The 24,310-nt window shown below is 32.4% G+C and overlaps 1 protein-coding gene across 1 annotated transcript; it reads right to left on the reverse strand.

Moving 5' to 3' along the window:
- Window positions 1-7,093: 7,093 nt before the first annotated feature.
- On the reverse strand, window positions 7,094-24,134 carry LOC130801852 (alpha-1,4 glucan phosphorylase L isozyme, chloroplastic/amyloplastic). Its single transcript, XM_057665770.1, has 15 exons — window positions 23,800-24,134; window positions 20,499-20,749; window positions 20,291-20,392; window positions 17,199-17,375; window positions 16,803-17,078; window positions 16,032-16,303; window positions 14,827-14,944; window positions 14,366-14,734; window positions 14,124-14,276; window positions 12,271-12,399; window positions 11,184-11,420; window positions 9,728-9,804; window positions 8,423-8,609; window positions 7,639-7,839; window positions 7,094-7,451 (listed from the first exon to the last, which is right to left on the reverse strand). The coding sequence occupies exons 1-15, from the start codon at window positions 24,041-24,043 to the stop codon at window positions 7,335-7,337; spliced, it is 2,910 nt and encodes a 969-aa protein (XP_057521753.1). The 5' UTR covers window positions 24,044-24,134; the 3' UTR covers window positions 7,094-7,334.
- Between the last annotated feature and the right edge of the window lie 176 nt (window positions 24,135-24,310).

Below are 24,310 nucleotides of genomic sequence, written 5' to 3' on the forward strand. Positions count from 1 at the left end.
GCATAGTTGTATGAACTAACATAGTAAGGGTTTCGACAAAGGTTAAAAGGCAATCCTCCAGTAAAAAACATCCTTGCTATCTCCGCATCTAAGTTGTTTCGAGCTTGTATATCAAAAGCTTTGGTGATTGGGTTGTCAGATTTTCTTTTCTTGGCATATGAAGTTGGTGAAAGAGAAGTTTCGGAAGACAAAGAATGACTAGGAAGTGGTGGTCTTTTTGGTTGTCTAGATTCTTTATATTGCTCAACTTGTCTTTCTAAGTTTCTCATTTGCATTTTATCCTCATTTGTTACATTAGGACATTGACTAATTCCACCTTTTGCAACTCCCATCAAATGTGCTCTAACTCTAGTATATGAACCACTCTTTATTTGTTTGCAAAAGTTGCATTGCCAAGTATAATTACCCCCACCTCCACTCATTTTTTCCCCTTTCACAACATATTTCCACAAAGGATAATAACAGAAATCACCCTCTTCATTTGTAGCATCACCACTTACATTGCACGAATCAGAGCCACTAGCCCCGCTACTAGACATGATTGAACTCTTCAAATTCAAACAACCACAATTAAAGATTTATAAATCAAGATTAACAAATAATCAAATTGACCAATACAATACAATAAATGTTCTTAGGATTTAGGATTAACACTTAATTTCTTAATTTCTTGAACTCTTACAGTGCAACCAACGAGTCATCTAATTTGCTTCCAAATATTGGAAACTGCTTACGGCTGGAGTGTTTCGCAGACCCACAGCACTCAGTGAAGCACCACAGCAGCCGTCGAGTGTTTGAGGAGCAGACCACAGCACCACTCAGTGAAGCCGTCGGTGGCGGTGGCGTGGTGGAGGAGCAGCCGTAGAATTTTTAGGGTTAGAGGAGTGAGAATGTGAGATGAGAGCAAGAGAGGGAATTGAGATTTGAGAGGGAGGAGCAGCAGTAGAATGCGACAATGCGTGACCTTTGGGCTTTGAGTAAGTCAGGAGTTTATTTCTTTTCAGCTTTTTCCATTTTTTTTTTATTTTAAATAAGACACGTGTCCCTTGCCGTGTCCGTCGCGTGTCCTTGCCGTGTCCACGTGTCCGAAAAAATATTAAAAAATTGGACACTCCATTTGGCGTGTTGGACACGGATTTTCGCGTGTCCGTCGCGTGTCCGTGTCCGACACGTGTCGAACACGCGACACGTCAGTCGCCAGCCGTGTCCGTGTTTCGCAGTTTAATGTAGCTATTGTATTTTAATTAAAATTATATTTTAAAACATGATTATAAATTGACCATACTTATGAACCAACTCTCATGTTACAAAATTTGTTCTTTTTTTTTTGTACAAAGGCATGGAAAAAAATTTCTTACCAATTTCTCTTTGACATTTTCCCTCTCGTTTACATCAACTTTTTATGTGAAAATTTTTGACATAAAAAACTTATCCCGTCAATGAAAAATAAAAAAGTTTTCTCGCTACATCTTAAACACTAATTTATGTAGAATTATAAAAAATTAAAAATTTAAAGCATATCAAATTATTGCAAAATGGATATCTAATTATAAAACATAACAAAATTGACCATTAGTATATTTATATGGAGTATATTTTTAATATATGTATAAAAAAAATCTATTTAAAAATAAAAAAGTTGTTTCCATAAGTGTCAACTTCTTAATTGTTTGGTGAATCTAAGTTTTTTTCTAAAATATCTCCACTCATATAGTGTAAAAAACAAGTTTGCGAAGTTTTTTTTTTTGTTTTTCTTCACAATTGAGATCAAATAAAAAAAATAAAAAAATAAAAAAATAAAAAAAACTCCATATGTGGAGTATTTTTCCACTATTGAGAATGGTCTAAAAAAGCAGTGTCATAAATCCAAATTCTACCAAAATCTCCATACATTTGATGTATATAATCTCAAGATGCATGGAATCAACGTGGTAAACAACCAATGTCATCAATCAAACTTAGAAGTCCGTAACAATAAACAAAAGTGATTTATAAAGAAAACTTATATTAAATTTTCTATACACTGATACACGTCAAAAGTCTCTTTGTCGTCTCGAGCCAGGGACACCTTTGATCGTGCTCTCTTTTATGGGTATGAGTTGCCGTCGTCTTTCCCTCTCCAAACCCTGTTAATAGTTTTTCTATGAGCGGAATATACTGGATAGGATGATGATAATGACACATTAAAAATAAACAAAAGTATATGTACTACACAAATTATATATAAAAGATAATACTCTTTCCATTACTTAAATTTGTTTCCATAAGAAATGTTTACCGGATTTAAAAAATAAAATCTTTTTGTAGGTAGCTAGATTGAAAGGAGAGATATTAACCTCACTCAAGGGTCAAAGTATGAAGTTTAGTTGAAAGGTTATGTTGTGTCAAGTGTAGAAATTAAATAATGCAAATATGTAATGAATGACAATAATAAATAAATAATCAAGACAAAGATTTAAGGTGATTGACCATTCTTAGACTACGTCCACCATGTAGCCTAGGATTAAAATTAATGTGTTTAAAGGAGAAATACAAAACTTGAAAGAATTCCAATTGGAGAATAAATATAAGGGAAGAGAGGAGCTAATTAGGGAGTAATTTACATAAGTAAGTACTAATGAGGTCCTAAGTCTTGTGTATATATAGCGAATATGGGCTTTTAGTAGTACTAAGGGAGGCAGCAACTGAAAAAAGATACTTTCTCCGTTTTATAATATTTGCTGTATAAATAAAATTGACCATTATCAACATTACTTGAACTATTTGAATTCCCGTTCAACCAATCACCAAAATGTGATGAGTCTTCTTCTAACTTACACAAACTAAAATGATTAATTACGTTAATCATGTTTTGATTACTTAGTGAACATAAGTCACCAATAATCCTAACATGGATATATTTTTTAATTGAATAAAAATTTAATGAAGAAAAAATAGAGAGTATACGTTATTTCCTACGTTCTCTAATGTATTTCTCATTTGGAATTTTTTCTTTAAGGAGAGAGAAATTTTATTAATGTTTTTAAGAGATATATTAAAGATAAAATATATCCATGTAAGATCTTATTAGATTCATCTTAATGTATTCTTTCTTCACATATATTTTTTTACTAATTTTTATGGTGCGTATTTAGAGATATTGATACTCGAAAATTACTTTGAAAACTGTGCAAAAAGTAAATGGAAAGAACAAAAAAGAACTAGAGTATTAAAGTTAGTAAAAATAGGAAAAATTACCTAGAATGATCTAACTTTTTCATAATTTTCCAACAATAATTTCACCTATTGATTAAATATAAATGATCCCAACCTTGGGGGTATTTTCCTAGAGTAACTAGGTAGCTAGATGACTTGCTATAGCAAGTTTTATGTTTTAAAATAAAGATAAATTAAAAAATATAAAAAAAAATGTTTAAAGATGTTTAAAAAAATATTTCTGATTTTTTTATGATTTCGAATTATTTATGTACATTTTTAAATTTTTTTTTTCTAATTTTACATTAATTTTCAGTTTATTTTTTTTGGTAAATTACCTACTATAGCATGTCATCGGTTTACTCGAGTTTACTCTAGGAAAATACCCCTAAAGTTAGCATTATTTATAGTTCATCAATAGGTGAAATTATTATAGGAAAATCGTGAAAAAATCGGATTTTATTCTAGTTAATTTTTCCTAAAAAATATGAGGACCAAAGTATTAAAAAATATTTAAATAAGTTATTTGGAAACATGTGGGGACCATAAATATTTTAAAAATAATAAAATAAAGATAATGGAAAATTTGTGAGTGCCATAAGCATAAATAAAAAATAAAAATGAAGATGAACAAGATTAATTATATCCAAAATTTAAGGTATAAATAAAAAGATTTTTTAAGGAACTAACAAATGAATCGGTCCAAAGTGACAAACAAAAACAACTCGTGTTCGGATTGTAACTGTATGAGCATGTTGTAGAACGCCTTCGAGTTGGAACCAAGCTGAAACGTAGCGCCAGGGCCAGCCTTGGGCAAGAGCAAGGTGGACCTATGCCTAGGGCCCATTCACAAAAATTATGATATATATATTGTAGTTGCTAAGATTTAAACTTGAAACATGTAAGCAAATTGATGTATGCACTAACCACTATGCTACACTCAATATTTTGATTCTTAATATCAAGTGTAGTTATTAATACTATAACTACTTTCACTATTGCATTTTATTAAGAAGTAAAGAACGCCTTTGTTATGTTTTGTTAGTTTTCAAATTCTATTTTTTATCTATTTTGTCTATTTAATTGGGTTTTATGTTTTCAAATTCTTTATTATTTTTAAAAATGTAGAATTTGTGGTAAAGTTTTGTGATTTTTAAGATTGAATTTTGTAGAGGGCTAAGCTTAAATTAATATAATATTATTTTATAAAGATTTTTTTTTTTTTTGGAAAATTGATTTCATAATCCAAATTTCAACTCTTCATGAGCTAAATTTTTGATTGTGTTTAAATAATCCTACCTATTTTATGTATTTGCCCAACATAACCAATGGCGAGATAACGTGTTATTGTCGATTATTTTAAAAAAAATCATTTAAAGAACCTAAAAATAAAGTAAAATAAAATATTTGCCAAATAAATACTCATTTCGTTCGAATTTTCAAAATGCGTAAACTTATTAAATCTTATAATTATTTTTGTCTCTATTGTAATTTTCGATAGCGATTTTTTGAAATTGAAGTCTCTAAAGCTACTTTATATATTCAACTTAACAAAAATCATTCAAATAGTTTTGCGAACTTTTCTTTTATTGCATTATAAAGTTGAATTTTTAAAATTATTTTTGAAATAAGAAATAGGGGGCCTAAAATTTATCTCTCACCTAGGGCCTTCAAAATCTCAGAGTCGGCCCTGCTTAGCGCCATATGAGTAATGTTATGAGCTAAGAGGAATACATTGAATATTGATCGTATGTTGTGAAACGATTGTGAATAAGGGGTCGCTTGGATTGAGAGCAAATATTTATGAGGTAAATAAAAGTCAAACTAGAATAACAAAGTCAATTAGATAAATGATTAAAGGGATTTGATTGTTAGAAGGTAATGAAAAATGGAGAATATAGCAATTAGTTTCCTTATTTTGGGTACAAATTTACCCTAGGGGAGGGTGAGGGAATTCTTTACCTCCTAATGAGGGAAACCAACTTCTTTTTTATTTATCTTTTTTTATTTTGACTCATTTTACCTCTATCACAATTATTTTAATAACTTCATTTGCATCTTTAATTAGCTTTGTTACATTAATTTAATTTTTTTATCCCTTTAAATATTCACTCTCAATCCAAATCACTCCCAAATAATCAAATATATAAAGAAAATGGGTAATCTTTCTATAAGTAGTTATACATATAGTTTTGGATAAATGTTAAACATGAAAACATCGAAAGAACATCTTAACCAAAAACTATTAAATTCAATTTGAATATTTAAATATTTAAAATATTCAATGGATGACAAACAAAAACGTGAAATTGTCTATGCTTGAAACTAAAAGGACATTTATACAATGAAGTACTAAAATACATAAAGGGATTATGAGAAGAGTATGGTAGTAAACATTCAATAATAACTTAATTTTGAATTCTATTTATGAATGAAGATTTATGGGTTGAAAATATTTTAAAAGACATTACATATAGCGAATGCCTATACTTTTTAGAAAATATGTGATAATATTGGACCTATTACAGGATACATATGAGAGTTCAATTAAAAAACTAGTATGATGGGTAAATAGTTCATTTGCCTATAAACATCACATCAAATCATCAATTTTATGTACAATCAATATTGACCGAGCCTTATATCTTACAATAAACCATAAAAGAACTCAAAGAAGTAACATTAGCCTTGAGTTTGAGTGTGCAAAAATATCTAATTCGAAATATCTGCAATTTGATTTAAAAACCCAATTAAATAATCCAATTTAAAAAAATCAATATTTTGAAAATCTGATTTTCCAAATGTTTATATATATATATATATATATATATATATATATATATATATATATATATATATATATATATATATATATATATATATATATATATGTATATATATATATATATATATGTATATATATATATATATATATATATATATATATATATATATATATATATATATATATATATATATAGCATTTGGATCATGTGAAACCCAATTAAAATGGTGAAAATTGAAAACACGTGTACATAAAGCTTAAATGATGTACATATTTCAGTGACTATTTTGTAAATCATTGGACATTTGCTAAAAGGTGTACATGTATGCATAAACTATGTACATATTCGGATGGCCTTTTTTGTAAATTATGTGAACTTTTTCCTTTACAAAATTATGTACACCCTATGAGATAGTATGTACATCTTTTGCCGCAATATGTATATCTTAGTCCAATTTTCAGTTTTCACCACTTTAATGGTTTTCACCTAATCCTGCCCATATATATATATATATATATATATATATATATATATATATATATATATATATATATATATATATATATATATATATATATATGAAGAAGTTCAGAACCAATTTGCATGACCAAAAAGTGTTACTTTTTACTAAAAATGTGTTACTTTTAGGCTAAAAGGTGTTACTCTTTTTTATGATACTATTAGGCAAAAAAGTGTTACTTTAAGAAAAAAATTTTGAAAAAATTAAGAAAAGAGCGTTAATTTTTACATAAAAGGGTGTTAATTTTTGGAAAAAACATGTTACTTTGTAATATGTTTGTTTTTTTGAAAATTTTTTTTTTTTCTGAAAGTAACACTTCTTTTTCTAAAAACTAATAACTTTTTTTTAACACAATAGTAACAAAGTCCAAAGAAGATACAAGATTAGACATGACATAAATCATAATCCATATTTGACCCACCCGAAATTCAATTAAGAACATTGGACATGGCATGGTTCAAATTCATTTCTAACCTAAAATGACTCGATTTAATACAAAAAAAGGAAATCTTTCCATCTGCATCAACCTCTATGGCGAACCATTGATCGAAAAGTATGAAGGAAATTTCCAAGTTTTTGAAAAAAAATAATGTATGAAGAAATTTTAACCTATTGAAGTTGAAATTGAGGAACAGGACAAAATATTGCATATAGTACATTGGTTTCGATTATTGTTCCATCCATCATGAGAGAATACATACTATTTTAGCATATGCAATGACAACACATTACACATGCAGCTTAATACAAGGAGCCCAACGAAACTTTATTCAGCGAGACATTCATGTAAAAGTATAAAACCGGGGCGTGGGAGCAATTCGAGTGAGATGAGTTCATGGCAGTTTAACTGGCTGAATATTCCAAATATCCTTAGCATATTCATGGATGGTTCGGTCACTGCTGAACTTGAATGAACCAGCTGTATTCAGGATCGACATTGTTGTCCATCTCTGCGCATCAGGTATATTAACCGGTATCAGTAACATAAATTCTAAAAACTTGTATTAAATCTATTAATGTTCTATGTAGAAACATATAAGGGCTGAAAAATATATTCATATTTATAGACATAATAGACATGGGCCTTTAATATATTTTTGACCTGCTGTTGCTGTCTGAAATCCAAACAATACTTACCCTTTGATCTCTATATGCCTCGTCGACCTTTTCTTGGCATTCTATATAACTAGGGAAGTCTTTGCCGACAAGGAAGTAATCGCCACGGCCAAATCCTTCATCTCCTTCCAAAGACCAAAGCAGTTCATCGTAATTCTGTGAACCAAAGATACCACTTCGAACATACTCCTTCACTTCTTCAAAACGTGGGTCCGGCACAAACTATAGAAAACAATGGAAAGTATCACAAACAGATAAACACACCAGCAGAAATAGTTGTAAAATTAGTGATAACAGACCCCACTGTATTGGATAAAAGATGACAAAATCTTTGCATGAATAGCTTGAAATGTTATCTTCTGTTGGTTCTTTCTCAGCTAGCAGTCTAATATGAGCCATGAGGTAACCAGGTGTGTACAGTACAAGATATCAAAGAAGATAACAGTAAAATGAGGCAGCAAGATACAAGTAGTTCATCGTAACCTATGTTACTCCGACTCCTTTACAGAAGTAAGGCAATGTTATGCCTCCCAAGTGTTTGACTCAGACTCAGTTACTTGCACAAAAGTTCGATGATTTGGCGAAAATGACGTACCAAAGTCAATACCCATGTCAAGGATCCACATGGTTATTTGAGGTGACATGTAGAATCCACTTAACATAGATGGAACCTTATAATTGTGCGCTCAAAGCTTCAAGAAAGGTGAACTTGGACTTGTGAAAGTTCAATGATGTCAATACTACACATTAAATATAAGGTTGAAGTTGGAGGGGATAGGGATGAAAACCTAGCAAAGGACCATACCTTGCCCTCGGCTCGTTCCTTCCTCAACTCAGCAATCTCATGTGCTCGAGCACCAAACAGAAAGAAGTTGTCTTCTCCAACTTCCTCTCTTATCTCAACATTCGCACCATCCAGAGTCCCAATTAAGATGCAGCCATTCATTGCAAACTTCATATTGCTAGTTCCACTAGCCTCCATCCCAGCAGTGCTATAGGAATGGAAATGTAAAACATTAAGAATCCATATAGATGGCCATTGGAACTGATATATTGTTTCATGTAGCCGGCTCCAATCTTATAGGATTAAGGCTCTGGCATTGTTGTTGTTATTGTTATTTAATATCATTAATTTGATATATTAGCAATTGATTTCATTTCTTTTTATTTAATTATCATTCATATATGTTCGGTTTTGAAATGTACACAACAGTCCCCTATAAGTTTGCTCCCTTAGTTCATAGGATGTGAGAGCTTTTGCTCATAATGAAGGAAGCTCAAAGCAGAGGACTGAGTAACAAACTTAAGTAAAATGTGCCATAAGTTGTTATATTTTACATACTATATACATGTTCACGCAAAAGGAAGTCCCCTTTTGCACATGAAAACATCACTTTTCTTTGCATCCCTTTAACATCTCTGCATAGTTTAGGAGCCATGCTTTTTTTAAAAAAAATATTGAAGCCTACACCATTAAATTGTCAAGCTTCTCTTATAAAACATTAAATCGCAAGTTTCGGGTGGAGGTAGGATGATGGTGGAGGTGCTACGGTGATGCTCTTGGGTGGAGAGAAAATAAATGGCAAGTTTGGGGTGGAGGAGGGATGGTGGTGGAGGTGTTGGGGTGGAGGGCGGTGAAATGGTGGAGATTGGGAAAAGGGTGATTAATTAGTGTTTATGAGTGATTAACTTAGATTAATGAATTTAAGTGAAATTCAAAGTTAATTAGGTCCGATCAAAGATCACCTAGCAGGTCATCTAGTAAATTGGTCTGAATTCGCAAAGTTTTGTAAGTTGGTGGATGTAATTCGCGAAAAAAAAAACTTTGCGGCTGTAATTCGCAAAGTCCCCAAACTTCAAGGCTATAATTCGCAAATTATTCTATAAAATATGTAAATAGTTAGATAGTAAACAGCATTATATTCAAATTTTTAAAGATTTTTACCTCAGATAGTGACCAAAGAAGACACTTATGAGCATATTATTTCAATCTAGAAAAATCTGTACAATCTAATATTCTATGATGCAATTCAATGAGTTCCTTTTAATTCAAAGTCAAATCCTAATTATAATCTTATGAAAACATGTTGTCAACTGGGAAATTTGTTACCTTATATGCTGCGAAAGCTCACTGGCAGGGATCAGTAATTCTGCAACACTAACATTGTAATCAGGGACAAACACAACCTGAAAATAAAAATTTTAACATCACTGAAATTAACATTTTGGTAAGGAAATATTAAAAATTAAACAATTAAGAAAAATCATCCACTAGAAAAAAAACATGCAATACATTCAACAAACTGATGTTTTGAGTATTGCCCAGACATATGTACTACCAAAATTAAAAGCCAATAAAGGGTATTCTGCAATCCCAATAGCCTCCAAATTTTTTAGGTGCTATTTCTTTCAGACTTAAATGTGCCGTTGTTTCAGATATAATCTAAACCATCTAACATATGCAATGGTTTTTCTTCTTAATTCATGCTGCTGAATGATAGAAGTAACAAACAACAAAGGTTCCTAACAGAAGACAATAACTTGTTAGCCTAAGCATCATACTGTGAAATCAAAACATTTAGAAACAAAAAACGAACTTATTAACAAAACACGTTTTGGGGCACTCAATTAATACTTCCTCCCACCAAAATATATAATTCTGAAACCCCATCACATCACCCAAACACCAAAGGCTGGAGCAAAACACGACCCTTAGGAGCTGGAATAAAAAATATGGAAAAAAACCGCGGTTGTAAATACGTTTGCAACAACGGTCGCGGCGTCGCTGAAAATGGCTATAATAGAGTAATAACACAAATTGCAGCTGATAGGGTGTAAATGTTTGATAAAAAAAATCACATATGCGGAATTTTGAACTTATAATTACATTTTTGTTGTTGAATTACTACTATTATTCAATAATATGCCCATAGCAATTATAATTACACTATATCAGGTACTTTTTGTGTATAATTTACTTATCTTATTAGTTCATTATTTAGTTTAACAACTAAAATTATGAGTAACTATAATTTAAGTGATCTTAATAATTAAAGTTAATGGGTATTAAAAAAAATTTAATGAGGAATCAAATAGCGCTGTAACGGTAAAATATCGTTGTAACGGTGAAATAATGGGTGTTACATCGTAACGGTCACAAGATGCTTTGACCATGAAAATTCATGCACCGTGTCGCGGTAACTCTCAAACATGTTACATAACGGGCACTATGTGATGTAACAGGGGAGTTTTTATTCCATGGTAATTGTTCAAGATATTAAAGAATGAACTACTGCAGTTGTGAAGAAACAAACACCAACATTTGCAGTTATATATAACAATCAGTAGTCCCTCTGTTCACTAACAATCTTTAAATTCCTTAAAATGTGAAATGTGGGGGCAAAGAGCCAAAGAGAGTAAAGGAGTGGAAGAAACACTTAAAAGCAGATATAATTGAAGTTCTAACCAAACGAGGAATAAAATGAAAGCATAAAATATTGTGGGATGGATAAAATCGGTTAGTGTAAAAGAACAGTAGGAAATGGAGGGAGTTTACAAAGATGTACCTTCAACAGATCACCAATTTCAGGATCATTGTTGATTGTAGCACCTACATCAGTGATAAATTTCACTATTCTTTTAGCCTGCACATATGTGGCAAAAGCCTTTCCTCCAAATATACAAACTCTTGGAACATATTTGGCTTCTCTTTCCACTGCACTCATTTCTTTCATTTTCTTGTAGCGGTATACAATTCCCAATATATTCAGGAGCTGTCGCTTGTATTCATGAATACGCTTGATCTGATAGTAAAATTATTGCATTAGTTGCAGCACATATCATGGTTCACTCCCGTCACAGTTCTTTGGTATTGGAATTAACAAACTATATGAAAAATAACTTATTAAAGCATGTGCAATTCCTATTTGTGAAAGGCAAATAATGTCTGCAATTAAGGGTGAGTCTCTTTGTTATTACATGGGTATGGCAACATACATCTAAGGCCCTTTCCCGCCTAGGTGGGAGGCCACTTAGTGGCATTGTGGTAATGAAATGTTTTCGTACTTGCAAGCTGCAGCACATAACAAAAAACTATTTGAACAAGGGTAAGGAAGGATTGAAAAGAGTAAGAGAAAGTAGATACATCTCAATCCAGAAAGGAAATAAGCCAAACATCAGGTACAGCCCAAAAGGAAAACAGAGAAAACGTTTAGAGACAAGAGGGAGTGTACTAGACATGCTTGCTCAAAACTGTGCTGTGTAATCAAATTTGTATAAAAGGCTTTCTAAAATTAAAATGTTATCCAAAAGAACTCAATAATTAGTCTCCATTATTTGGGCAATCATAAATCCCATACTTGCTTTGGGATTTTCCATGTTTTCCAATTTCTATTGAAGACTCTTCTCAAGTTTAGTTTCATCAAAAAAGTATACAACTCTCTTCTAGTTAGGCAGGTATAAACAGTATACAACACAAAAAAATCCAGCAACATGCATTTCTAAATGCTGTCTTTTCTTCTCCCAGTTTCAGACCAATAACTCATCTTGCAGCTATCCATATCATATCATTGAGGACGTTCCTAGGTGCAATAAATCTATCATTTCAATGCATCTAGATGCACTTCAATTTTCAACAGAAAAGTAACCGCTTACCTGTATATCAAACATTGCATCTGGGCTCACTGTGTAACCTGTTCTTTCTTTAAGAAGAGAAACAACCTTTTGTTTGTTGATCCTTTTTGCTTCCATCCATTCAGAATGAAGATCTATGTTATCTGCGAACTGCAATCAGATATCAAATATGTCAACAACATATTGCAACAAAGGAATTTCTCACTTTCAAAACGACCTATCTATATCTGCATGAGTATTGACTAGAGAGGATGGTCAGACTGACATTGACAAGAACTGAAATTCCTGCTTGAGAGAAAGACTTATATTCCACCCATCAATTCCTTGAAGAACATTATCAGTGATGAAATGAAATTAGCCTTCTTGAAACAACTAAAAACAATTAGACCACCCAGGGGAATAGTAAACAGATTAAACAGAAAAAAATTTAAAGCTATTGAGGGGTATTACAATCACCACAAAAAATTTTAGTAAAAATTAATGCATTGACCAAAAGGTTCACAGAACTTTTTGATCACACAAAGAAGTTGATCAGTAGCTCAATTCACTTTGTGGAAACACAATTCGCTATCTACATAGAATAAATAAAAAAAATATTGGACGACGTCTATCAAACTTAGTTGTATCAAAATTTTCATAAATGTAGAGAACAAAAATGACTCATCATAGATGGATTTTGACTTTCTTTAAAAACCATTATTTGTGCCAGCTGGTCTGTGGAGTTGATTCAAAGAAGCAATTTCTCAAGGATTTTTCTTCATGGGTCATCGTAATGGACACGTTCGCGATTGCCGCAACGGATATGGTGATGCGGTGACGGGAGTGATGTGGTTATCATAACACCAAAATATCGTCCGAAAGCATGACATATCCCTGCCGCCCAAAATGCAGATTTTTTACACCTTTACGACGCCGGAAATATCGCTTCTGGTTTTAAAAATTCTTTACAACGCGGCTGACACAAAGCAATGTGAGCTGTTTTTGCACTATATCATGGGTCTAGTTTCACAATCAACCTCGAGTTAATTAAGAACCAGACTCATAAAATCTGTAATCGTCTATATGCTAATGAATATACATACAATGAAGCAGACTATAAAACTCTTTGCAAATAGCAAGGTTATTGGTTAAAATTGATGTACCAAAGAAACCCTGACAAAATTTGATCTAACACCCCCAATAGAAAATGCCGGAGCATCTTGTAAAACTGAATCTAGCAAGAAGTCTGTTACAGTAGCACATGACAAAGCAGACATGGTGGCTAAAACAGACTTGAAAATGAAAACAGGTACTTGGTCGACAAAAATAGGTGAAAAGTTTGAAAACAATCATTTCACCCTCTCTCAACTCCTTTTAACCCAGTGTTTCTAATTTATCATCCTCCTTACTGGGGGCACCTGGTGGCCAACAATCCGCATGCCCAGAACCAATGCAATCAGCTCTACTTGTTTCAAAGGTAAAGGATGAAACAGGGATTGGAAAGTATGATATAATGCAAGAAATCAAGTAGATTCTTAACTACTCCCTACGTTTCATTTTGTTGGTTACATTTGCTTTTTGCACATGTTTTCAAATATAATGTCTATAAATATGTTTTATAAAAAATAGTAAAAAGTATATATATAAACATTCTATACATCGTGACGAATCTAACAGGATCCCACATGAATGTATTTTAACTTTTATATATCCATGAAAAACTATGTTAAAAAATTTCTCTTTCCTTGTATGGAAGATTCCAAACATATATTTCAAAATGAAACGGAGGAAGTAGTATTTAAGTGATTCAAAAAGGGGAAAAAGTGTAGCTAATCAAGAAATAATAGTAATACAGCTTAAATACGAAATAAGTGAACTAATGAACCAGCTGTTACCTTGCGTAGGTCAGCAAGTCTCTCAGTGTTCAGAACCCAGTCTTCTGACCCAATCCATTTTGTTAAAATTCTGCTTAAATCCGGATTGCAGAACCGGATCCATCTTCTAGGTGTTACTCCATTTGTTTTATTCTGAAACTTCTCTGGCCACAACTAAAAGAATACAAACCTTAATAGATTGATGAAGATCTTTACTTCATAAAGAAAAATGGACAATGTTTTCACAAATATCTAAAAGGTACCTCATAGAAATCACGGAAAACTTGTTCCTTGACTATTTGGCTGTGAATTTCCGCAACCCCATTCACAGCGTGACCCCCTACTATACACAAGTTAGCCATCCTCACCATTTTTGAGGGTTTTGGAACTAGCTTTACCACTTCCTTCTCCTCAACATCTTCTTCACATTCCTCTACAGCATCCAGTTCATCCTGTACCTCGGTAATTTCAATTCCTTCATCCTCTTCCTCTTGGCATGTTATCTTTTCTTTAATCAAACTTGCCACTGAACTTGGAAGATCAAAGTTCTCCAGTATCCTCATTTCATTTAATTTTTCCATCAGTAATTCAGGATTATCACTACCATATTCAGAAATTATGGTATTAACTAGCTGTAAGTGATCCTTAGTCAGTATCAAAAAGGGAAATAGTTGCTCGAAACAAAAATTTGACGTAGAGCCCAAGCATGTATGAATATGATTACCTCCTCATCTATTTTCTCAATGATCTCAACATGTCGAGGAAGCAAGGTTTGCATAAGTTCAAAACTCCACTTCTCTAAAGCCTCCGGCAGAACAGTATGATTTGTATATGCCACAGTTCTATCAACGAGACAAAAGGAAGTAAGTTATGACTTATATAAACACAATATTAACAAACCCTCAAACATAAAAGCAGATTTGAATCAGTGTAGTCTCCCTGTCTCGAGGAAGCATTACAAGAAACCACTTGCTTAAAAGTGTAACCAAAACATCAAATTTAAATTCCTATAAAAAATTATAAACAAATTCATTCATTTGTGCTAGTCAGGTAGATGTTATATGCATAGATGACTGTTAAAGTGCAATGTGTCATAGCTGTTTGTATTTGAGTGTAGAACTAATAAAAAAAATCCATTCATTTTTGTTGGCAGGAGATGCAATGTGAAGATCAAAACATGCACTCTAAAATTTTCATTTGCTCACTGTTCTGTTTTTATTTATCCAAACTATTTCCATTGCATTTGATAAATTCAGACAAGGCCCACAATGCCAAAACCTTCCCAAATATGGGGTCGGCTACATAAACCAAAACAAACCATCATGATAGATCATAGTAACAATGATCATAACTCATTTGGACTTATAAATACAAAAGAAAACAGAAAATAAAATGCTGATGGAATATTCAAAAAGATGCCAGCTAAAATTAGGCTATATCATTTTGCACCAAAATGCTGATAGTTGATGATAAATGAAGTATATTTAATAATTTGGATTATATTCCACCAATGGCTCGTAGTATGAAAAATCTTGAGCCAAGTTTATATTGTTTTTTTACAATATTTTTAAGACCTGCATTAATCACAACAGAAAAAAGAGAAAATATGCTAAGGTATATAAACAAATAGTAAATCAGAACATTCTGATGCCTAACTCCAAGCCTCTATGTTCTGGTTTGATTCCCCCTCAGCAAGAATAACTATTAATTATTAACTATTACAAAAATGTCTAACAGTATAATGCTATTTCAGAGTCTGAAAGTTAAGTTATACTGGCTGCTTTCAGACAAAAAAGTACAAACCTGGTAGTAACTCACCAATTCCCAGAACAATAGCTATAGTGAAAAACAAAAAAGGAAAGGCATCTATGTCATGCTGCAAATCAAATGTACAGTTATTACGTCAAAGCACAAGAGTGAAGAAAAAACCTTTGAGTAATATTCCAAGCTTCTTTCCAGTCAAGTTCTTTGACATCAATTAGTATCCTCATTAATTCTGGTATACACAATGTCGGATGAGTGTCATTCATCTGCACTGCTACTTTTTCTGGAAATTCTTCCCATTTTACATTTTCCCCTGATCTCCTTTCAAACTGTGAAATGATGTCTTGCAAAGAAGCCGAACATAGGGTGTATTGTTGCTTTAGACGAAGAACCTTTCCTTGCCTTGACTCATCGCCAGGGTATAGTATGCTACAGATCTGGTGCAAAGAGAAACATGTAAATTCCACCGTGTCGTACAACCAAAATCACCAATATACAATAAAGAAATTAAATTTAACCTAGAATGACATAATTTTCCGCAACTATATTGATTGAAGTAAAGTGAAAAATGCATTGTAAGGGGACTCAGAATATAAACATGTCCTCTGTTATCACCAAGCTAATTTATATTTCTTCTACAAAAAATGATGTTTTAATAGGTGGAGCATGCACAGATGTTAAATGTTCAAGTTTAGAAAAGGCAACAGAGATGGCATCCAAAGTACTATAGAACGTCCCTTCTCTGAGGAAAAACAGACGAAACAGCTGCAAAATCTGTATATGCAAATGTTACTACATTACTACAGAAAGGAAAATGCAATGCAGTGAAGCAGGCAACTCACATGTGTTATGTTATTGTCACAACATGCAAATTGCAAAACAAAGCAACTGGAACTACAAATTGATATTCAAGGAAAAATCATAGTAACGACCAACCATTTCTGCGTTTGCAAGAGCTTCATTTGCTTTGGTGTGTTCCCCAGCATTAAAAGCAGATAGGTCAAATTCTTCTGAAGGTACTGTGGTAGACCACAGTCGAAGACTGATGGTGGTTTTGGTTTGATACCCAGGAATCGGAACATCATAAGCAACAGCCTTAATATCCTCTCCCCCAATCCAATGACTTCTACCATCCGAGCCAATAACAACCTTTCCATAAAACTTGATCGGATAGGAAACATCATTTCTCACAATTTCCCATGGATTAGCAATCTGCATCAAACCGCATTAAATGATAAATAGATATGGATAAACAAAAAAAAAAAAAAAAAAAAAAAAAGAACCGTATAGGTCATCAACATCATATGAAATCTCATTGGAAAATGTAGTTACCTCAAGCCAATTCTCAGCAACTTCCTCTTGACCATCCTTGGTTATCATTTGTTTAAATAATCCATACTTGTATCTTAGTCCATAACCCCATGCAGGATAATTTAATGTAGCTAAAGAGTCAAGAAAGCAAGAAGCAAGCCTCCCAAGACCGCCATTTCCAAGTGCAGCATCTCTTTCCTGTTATAAAACCAACCAATTTATACATTGAAAAGGCATAATACATAAAATCTAGTTAATAAGAAATGATTAACCCTATAATATGAGCTTCATAATGAAGTTGCAATTGACTTATGTTTTATATAGGTCACTATAAGCAGTGAATTAACCTTTTACAGCTTACAATTAAAAATCTATTCTGTTTCACAGGTCATTTTTTCATATAGTCAGCTAGAATGCACAAGGCAAAATGATGTCATTTACTTTGGAATGCCTGGACTGCCTCTCTCACCATCTACCATTTTCCCAAGAACATCAAATACTAGTACCAAAAAGGTGACATAGCCATAGGATACCTTGACACAGCACCAGGACTATGAGGAACACTCCTGAAAAATCACCATTACAGAAAAATATGCAATTGATAAACTACCTATAAGCCAACACCTTTACCATCTTCCAAAACGCTTGATATCAAAACACTTTTAGAAAGTCCCAACTCACCCTTTCATATGTTTTTTAAAATCTAGCATCAACCAACCCTCAACCCCCTAAAATTTTCATACAAGCCTCATCCACACAAGGGTGCATCTTCAATGCGATTGGCCAGCATTTATAAGACACTGTTGTATACACTAGTAAGGTAGTTGCATGGACCTTAGGAACAGCGACAATGGAGTGAGAATGCATATTCATTTGAATATGCATTGTTGCACTCATAGCTCACCACGTTTGCCGTGCTTAAGGCTATGGCCATGTACGGTTTAATTTGATCAATAATGGTAATCTAATTGACCAAAAGTAAACATGGATCGTATCAGTTTTGGATTTGTTGGGTTTGATTTTGACCCTACAGATCAAGGGTTATTATTATTCTATTTTTAAAATTTCTTCTATAATAGTGGATCAAAAAGAATTTCACATGTCTTATTTGTGGAATAATGACCTAAATTTTAAATTTTGATGGAAATTCAGTAGTTCCTAACTTGAAAATATTGGTGTGAAATTCAAAAGTATACCAAATTTAAGGGAAGCAAAAAAGCTTGTATCAATTGGGTCTTGTTTGGGCTAGGTTCAATCACATGTTTTTGCCATACCAAAAATTGATAGGTCTAACCACGAATAGCCATGACCATGAGCATGACCACATTCATGATAATAAACACGTGAACTTTTCAAATGTTATTGACTTATTATAGATCCATTATGTACATTCATTCATGATTTTAGGATTACTATGCATCATTGATTCAATAATGCTAAAGTTTTCATATGTAGATAACCTCTATTTATAAATTAACTTGGCTCGTTGATTGAAAATCAACTCTCAAACCTTGTGCTTCGTTATTTTACCTTATTCCTTCTCGATATGCCTTGTACTATATTATATAAGTTTCATAATTGGAATTGAAAACGACGATGTATTAGAGTTCGAACAATGGGTTTCAAACTACAATATTGCCAAGATCGAGTGTATGAAGTTTTAGTGACAAACAAATTACGCTATCAACAATATCGATGTTTGTAGGAGAAAATAATGCAATAAAATGACACAAAGATTTAACGAGGTTCACCCAACTAAGGCTACGTCCTCCGGTGTGTAGTATCTCTTATATTATCAAAAGGAGTTCAAAGAACTCTCAAATATAGAGAATTACAATAGAGAAGAGATATAGGCTAGTGTTTGGCTTGGGGTGTATTTGTGGATGATGACAATGTGAGTATGAGAGCTCTATTTATAGTACTAGATACAAGAATATCAATAGCTCTCCTGAATACAATATTAATATAGGGTAATGAATAATATGAAATAATTCCAAGAACTTGAAAGGTCGAAAAACAGCATCCCATGCACATCAGAGGATCCGCTCGACCGGATCAGAGAGCTCGCACGGTCGAGCGGCTCGGTCGAGCGAGCATCAGCAGCATTCTGGAGCATTCTGTCTGACCGCTCGACCTATCAATATGGCTCGCTCGGTCGAGCGGGTAGGTCGAGCGACCTCTCTGCTTCCTCTGTCAGAATTCTGTTCGAGCATACATAAATCAAGTCCCTTCTTTTTCATTAACTTTCATTAATACCCATAATTCCCATGAATACTCACCCATATAATTACACCCTTAAAGAGTCCATAACTCAAGAGTTACACACATGAATACACATTTTAATTGTGCACTCAAGTCACACTAATCACAACAGGAATGTTGTTGGTACTTAATCATAAACAAAAAGAGATTAACGCAGAAGATGGATTTGAGAAGGCAATGGTGGAAAAGGAGGGATTTGAATTCATTTAGGGGGAATGGGGAAGGGGGATGAAAATGGAAGAAAAAGAAGCAAACATCTCTTCAGAGGGGAAAAAAAGAAAGGAGTATAGGTAAAGTCTAAAAAATTAGATTAGATCTAATATAAGCTATATTGAGATTCATGGAGTCAATTTAAGAGTTCAGAAAAAGTCTGATGAATGTGAGCAACGTTTACATAAGGTGTACAAGGTATCTTACATGCAAACAGGGTATGACTATAGTAAGCGCACAAAGCAGAACAGAACACTGATGCATGATCCATTATCTTTCTTCTTCCTATGTTTCCTCTTTTTGATAGTCATCAATCTTACCACCATGTCCATAGTGAAATCCCATAGTAGAAGTTCACACTTCTACTCACAATTATGTTGTAAAGCTCAGTTTGGTGTGGTTTGGGAAATCTAACAGTGGATATACTTTGCCTTGAATCATCTCAACCATTATACAGGTTAGCAGAAGACAAAAGTCCCCATTCCTACCCAGTGTGTCAAATAGAAAAAATATATCAAAAGAAACAGCAATATACAGAATACAAGTAAACAATTGCATTGTACAAAACAATACCCCTTACAAGGCTACAAGAAAAAAAGACTGCTAAAATAGTATCTTCTAAATTTTAGGCAGAAAAAGACCTGACAAGCAACAGCTTCAAGATTGTGTCCGAGCTTTTTCAAAGCGTCTCCATAAGCATCAGTAAGTTCTAAATTCCCAATTGCATTCAACAATGCTCTCCCCTGCCCAAAAAGGGAACATCTTTTTAGTTTTCAGAAGCCAAAATTCAGCAGGAAGACTTATATTAATTAACAAAATGAACCCATAAAGAATAAACAAGTGATAAACCTGAAGAAATTCCATTGACAAATAGTAAGCTTGTTTCACGTTCATCTTCTCATAATGGTCATAAGTAGCATTCCAGTTGATAATAAGTGAATCCCTAACACTTTGTGCAGCAGCGTAAAAAGCTTTAGGAAGAGAAAACTCATGTGGAGAGAACAATGGGGTGAATTCTGCATGGTATGTGATACTTGAAGCTATTGAAGAGGAATCTATACTTGATGGGTTCAAAATGCTTGGAGGACCTGGAAGGAGGACTAAAAAAAAAGACAAGTAAAAAGAAGGTACAAGAAATAAATCAAGCAAATAAAAACTACTTTTTAATACTTCATGCAACCCACTTCTCTATTGTCATAAATAATGCTAAAACAAATATTATGATGCTTGGATCCTTCAGTTCAAGTGATTCAACGTAAGAATCTACATTGGTACTTAATAAAACGTACAAGTACAGACACTAGGACAATTCAGTTTTGGCCATATTGTGGTAAATAAAATAGTGCTCCTTACACAATTACAAAACAAAGAAAAGAATATTTGTTTATAGGTAATAACTATATATTCCATAGTAAGGATATATTCAATTGATCATGTGTATTATTTATCAAGTTGTATAAGAAACTAATTATCAAAAATTAGTAACGTTAAGATATTGATATTTATCATTAAGAAAGTAATTATTTGTTATGGTCCATTGTAAGGTACAGGCCTTGACCCACATCGATTGTGTATGCAATTGGGGAAATTTGAAATGATATTAAGACAAATTAACATCAAAATGAACGAAATAAGATAAGTTTCAACTTATTTCCAAAAGTAAGCGTGCAATTCCCAAACCTGAGGTTTGGGGCTGTTCGCAGTAACTGCGAACAGGTCAAAAAAAACAAACTAGTTGTTCCCAGTTACTAACTGGGAGAAGCTTTGACTTTTTTTTGACCTATTCGCAGTTAGTAACTGTGAACAACATGCTCCATAAATACGCACAGGTCAAAAAAAAGTGAAGTAGCTTTTTGCAGTTAGTAATTGCGAACAGGTAAAAAAAAAAGTCAAAGTTGTTCACAGTTAGTAACTAGGAACAATAGTTTTTTTTTTTTATCTATTCGCAGTTACTAACTGCAAACAGCCCCAAACCACAGGTTTGGGAAGTGCACGCTTACTTTTGGAAATAAGTTGAAACTTATCTTATTTCGTTCATTTTGTTGATAATTTATCTTATTCATTTCAAATTTTCTGCAATTGGTGTGTGGTTTATTGGCAAATGGGTTTTTTCACCTACCAGGCTAGTCTTTTGGGTGAGCTATCGTGTTTGTCCCATAATATTATTCTTTGCAAGAGCTAATGCATTCGACTTTGTCTATCGTTTAAAATTTAAATAACCAATCACGCACTTCTCTTATTCCATTCAGTTTCTATTCTTCATAGCTACATTCCTTCTTCATCAAAAATCAATAAGTGTCCTTCATCTTTTTTCTCCTTCTCTAATTAAATTTTCACCTTTAAATTCACAAAAAAATATTAAGTCATGATACAATTAGAGTTTTATTTAGTTTAATCATTGTAAAACCTAGAACAATTTGAATCTTTAATTTAAATTTGTGAGAGCTTATCTTATCCAAATTGAATTGCATTATTTTCCATTCTTGATTTTTTGTTTTGCTCAGTTTAATTTGGTTTTTATACATTTATTTCCCTTGTAAGTATTTTGTTGGTGTTTCATTGGCCGATTTCTGATTTCAAAGAAATTTGAAGCTTGACTTCTTGTTGGTATTTTAAATTATAAAGTAGGTATTTTTAAGTAGTAAGGTATGTATTTTTACATATAAAAGAATAAACTTTTAAGTACTAAAGTAGATATTTACAGTATTCAAAATATGTGTTTATAGTATCAACATAGATGTTTAAACTACTTAAAGTATATATTTACATTATTTAAAATTTAAGTAGGTGTTTATAATATTTAAATGTATATTTATATTATTTAAAATTTAAGTTTCTACATTTTTTTTGCACAAATTGAACATAGATCATTTTCAAGATATTAAACAGGTGTTTAACTACTTATAGTTGGTATTTATAACATTTGAAGTAGGTACTTAAACTTAGGTCATTTTTAACGTTCAATTACTACATTTTTTCACACAAAATGTACTTAGGTCATTATGCACGATAATAAATTGGTATTTTGAATAGCAATTGTATGTGTTATAGATTGTTGAAGTAGGCATTTCCAGTTCTTTTATTTTTCAAGATATAAATAGGCATTTCAGCTACTTATAATACGTATTTTATAGTGTTAAAGTAGTACTTTTTAGTACCTTGCAAGACAAAAATAGGTATTTTAACTATTTATAGTAGGTATTTTATAGTATCAAAGTAGGAATTCTCACTAGATCGATATTGCATCGTAATAAGTATGTTTTTAACTTTTAACTACTTATAGTATGTGTTTCATGGTATTTCCTCCGTTTTCATAAGCTTTTCTCATATAGAATTTACGAATCTTAGTGTCAAACTTTGACTATGATTTATCATCGATCTATATGTCAAAAAAACATTCGTGTGGGATCTTAATAGATTCGTCTTAATATATAGGAGTAATTTCTAAATATTAACTTTTTAAATTAAAAACTTACAATTAAAATTATTTAATGTAAATGGGAAAAACAAATAAAAATAGAGGGATTATTAAATTAGGAGTTTTCAATACCTTTACCCACACAAATATTTTTCTTCATACATTAATTATATTTTCATCGTCAAACTTGATCGTTTTTAGTTATAAACTTATTCCATTCATTCTTCCTAAATGATTTAATTAGTTTTTAAAAATTTGTAATTTACGTATAAATTAGGGATGACTATTGATATTTTTCAGTGAAAGTATTTTTAGCATGTTGGTAAATGGTTTTTTAAAAACGCCTACAACAATTTTCTTTTTTTTATTTTTTTTTCTTTCTAAATTTAATTGGGAGCTATTTTTCAGGATCGTCACTTAGAGACTGTCTCTCACAATCCCTGCTCAATAAAACATTAATTCCTAATTGGATCAAGAGATTCAACTCCAAATTCAACATATGACCTCTTGATTCTTGCAGTGTTTCTACAATTTTCTTTCATTCTAAAATATAGACCAATACTGTACTACTCGTAGCTCATCACTCCTTACTTATTCAATTACATCCATCATTCTTCAAAAAAAAAAAGAGAAATTAAGTTCATAAAGAAAATGAATTATAATCTCAAATCTCAAGACAGTAATTCACCAGAAAAATAAAAAGGATTCAGTAGGTATAGAAAAACAACAAACCTTGGTCGACGACAGACTCCTCCAATTGAGGCTTAGATTCACTGAAAACATTCCGAACCATAAGACATTTTCTAGCAATTAAGGGTTTTTTCATGGAAGAAAACAACAACTTCCTGGAATTATTGTAGCCATTTCCGAATCTGAAATTATTGAATTCAACAAGTCGAGAAATGGAAGCGGAAGAGGAATAGCAACAGTAGCAGCAAGAACAGGTTGAAGGAGTCGATAATGGTAATGCCGCCATGATTGATTTCTCTTACTCTCAACAATGAAAAATGGGTCTCCCACTGCCCGTGTATGTGTATGAGTATGAGTGTGTCTGCAAGTGCGCGATCATGTCATGTGTCTACATATAGAAAGACGATAGCGACTTGGAATCCGTGACGGTTCATTTTTCCGAGGTGGATCCCACATCTGCCTCGAGAATCAATTCATCTACAACTACCTTACTTGGGCTATTTTCGCAAAATAGTTTATTAGCAATTTTAGATTATTTTGATATAAATAGATC

Source organism: Amaranthus tricolor, chromosome 15, assembly GCF_026212465.1.
Source record: "Amaranthus tricolor cultivar Red isolate AtriRed21 chromosome 15, ASM2621246v1, whole genome shotgun sequence".
Taxonomy (NCBI): domain Eukaryota; kingdom Viridiplantae; phylum Streptophyta; class Magnoliopsida; order Caryophyllales; family Amaranthaceae; genus Amaranthus; species Amaranthus tricolor.

Coding starts and splice junctions, on each gene's coding strand:
- LOC130801852 (XM_057665770.1), bottom strand. CDS start 24,043: ATGGCGGCATTACCATTATCGACTCCTTCAACCTGTTCTTGCTGCTAC. Junction 20,750..23,799: donor GGAGTCTGTCGTCGACCAAG/GTTTGTTGTTTT, acceptor CTTTTTTTTTAG/TCCTCCTTCCAGGTCCTCCA. Junction 12,400..14,123: donor GACTTGCTGACCTACGCAAG/GTAACAGCTGGT, acceptor ATCTGATTGCAG/TTCGCAGATAACATAGATCT.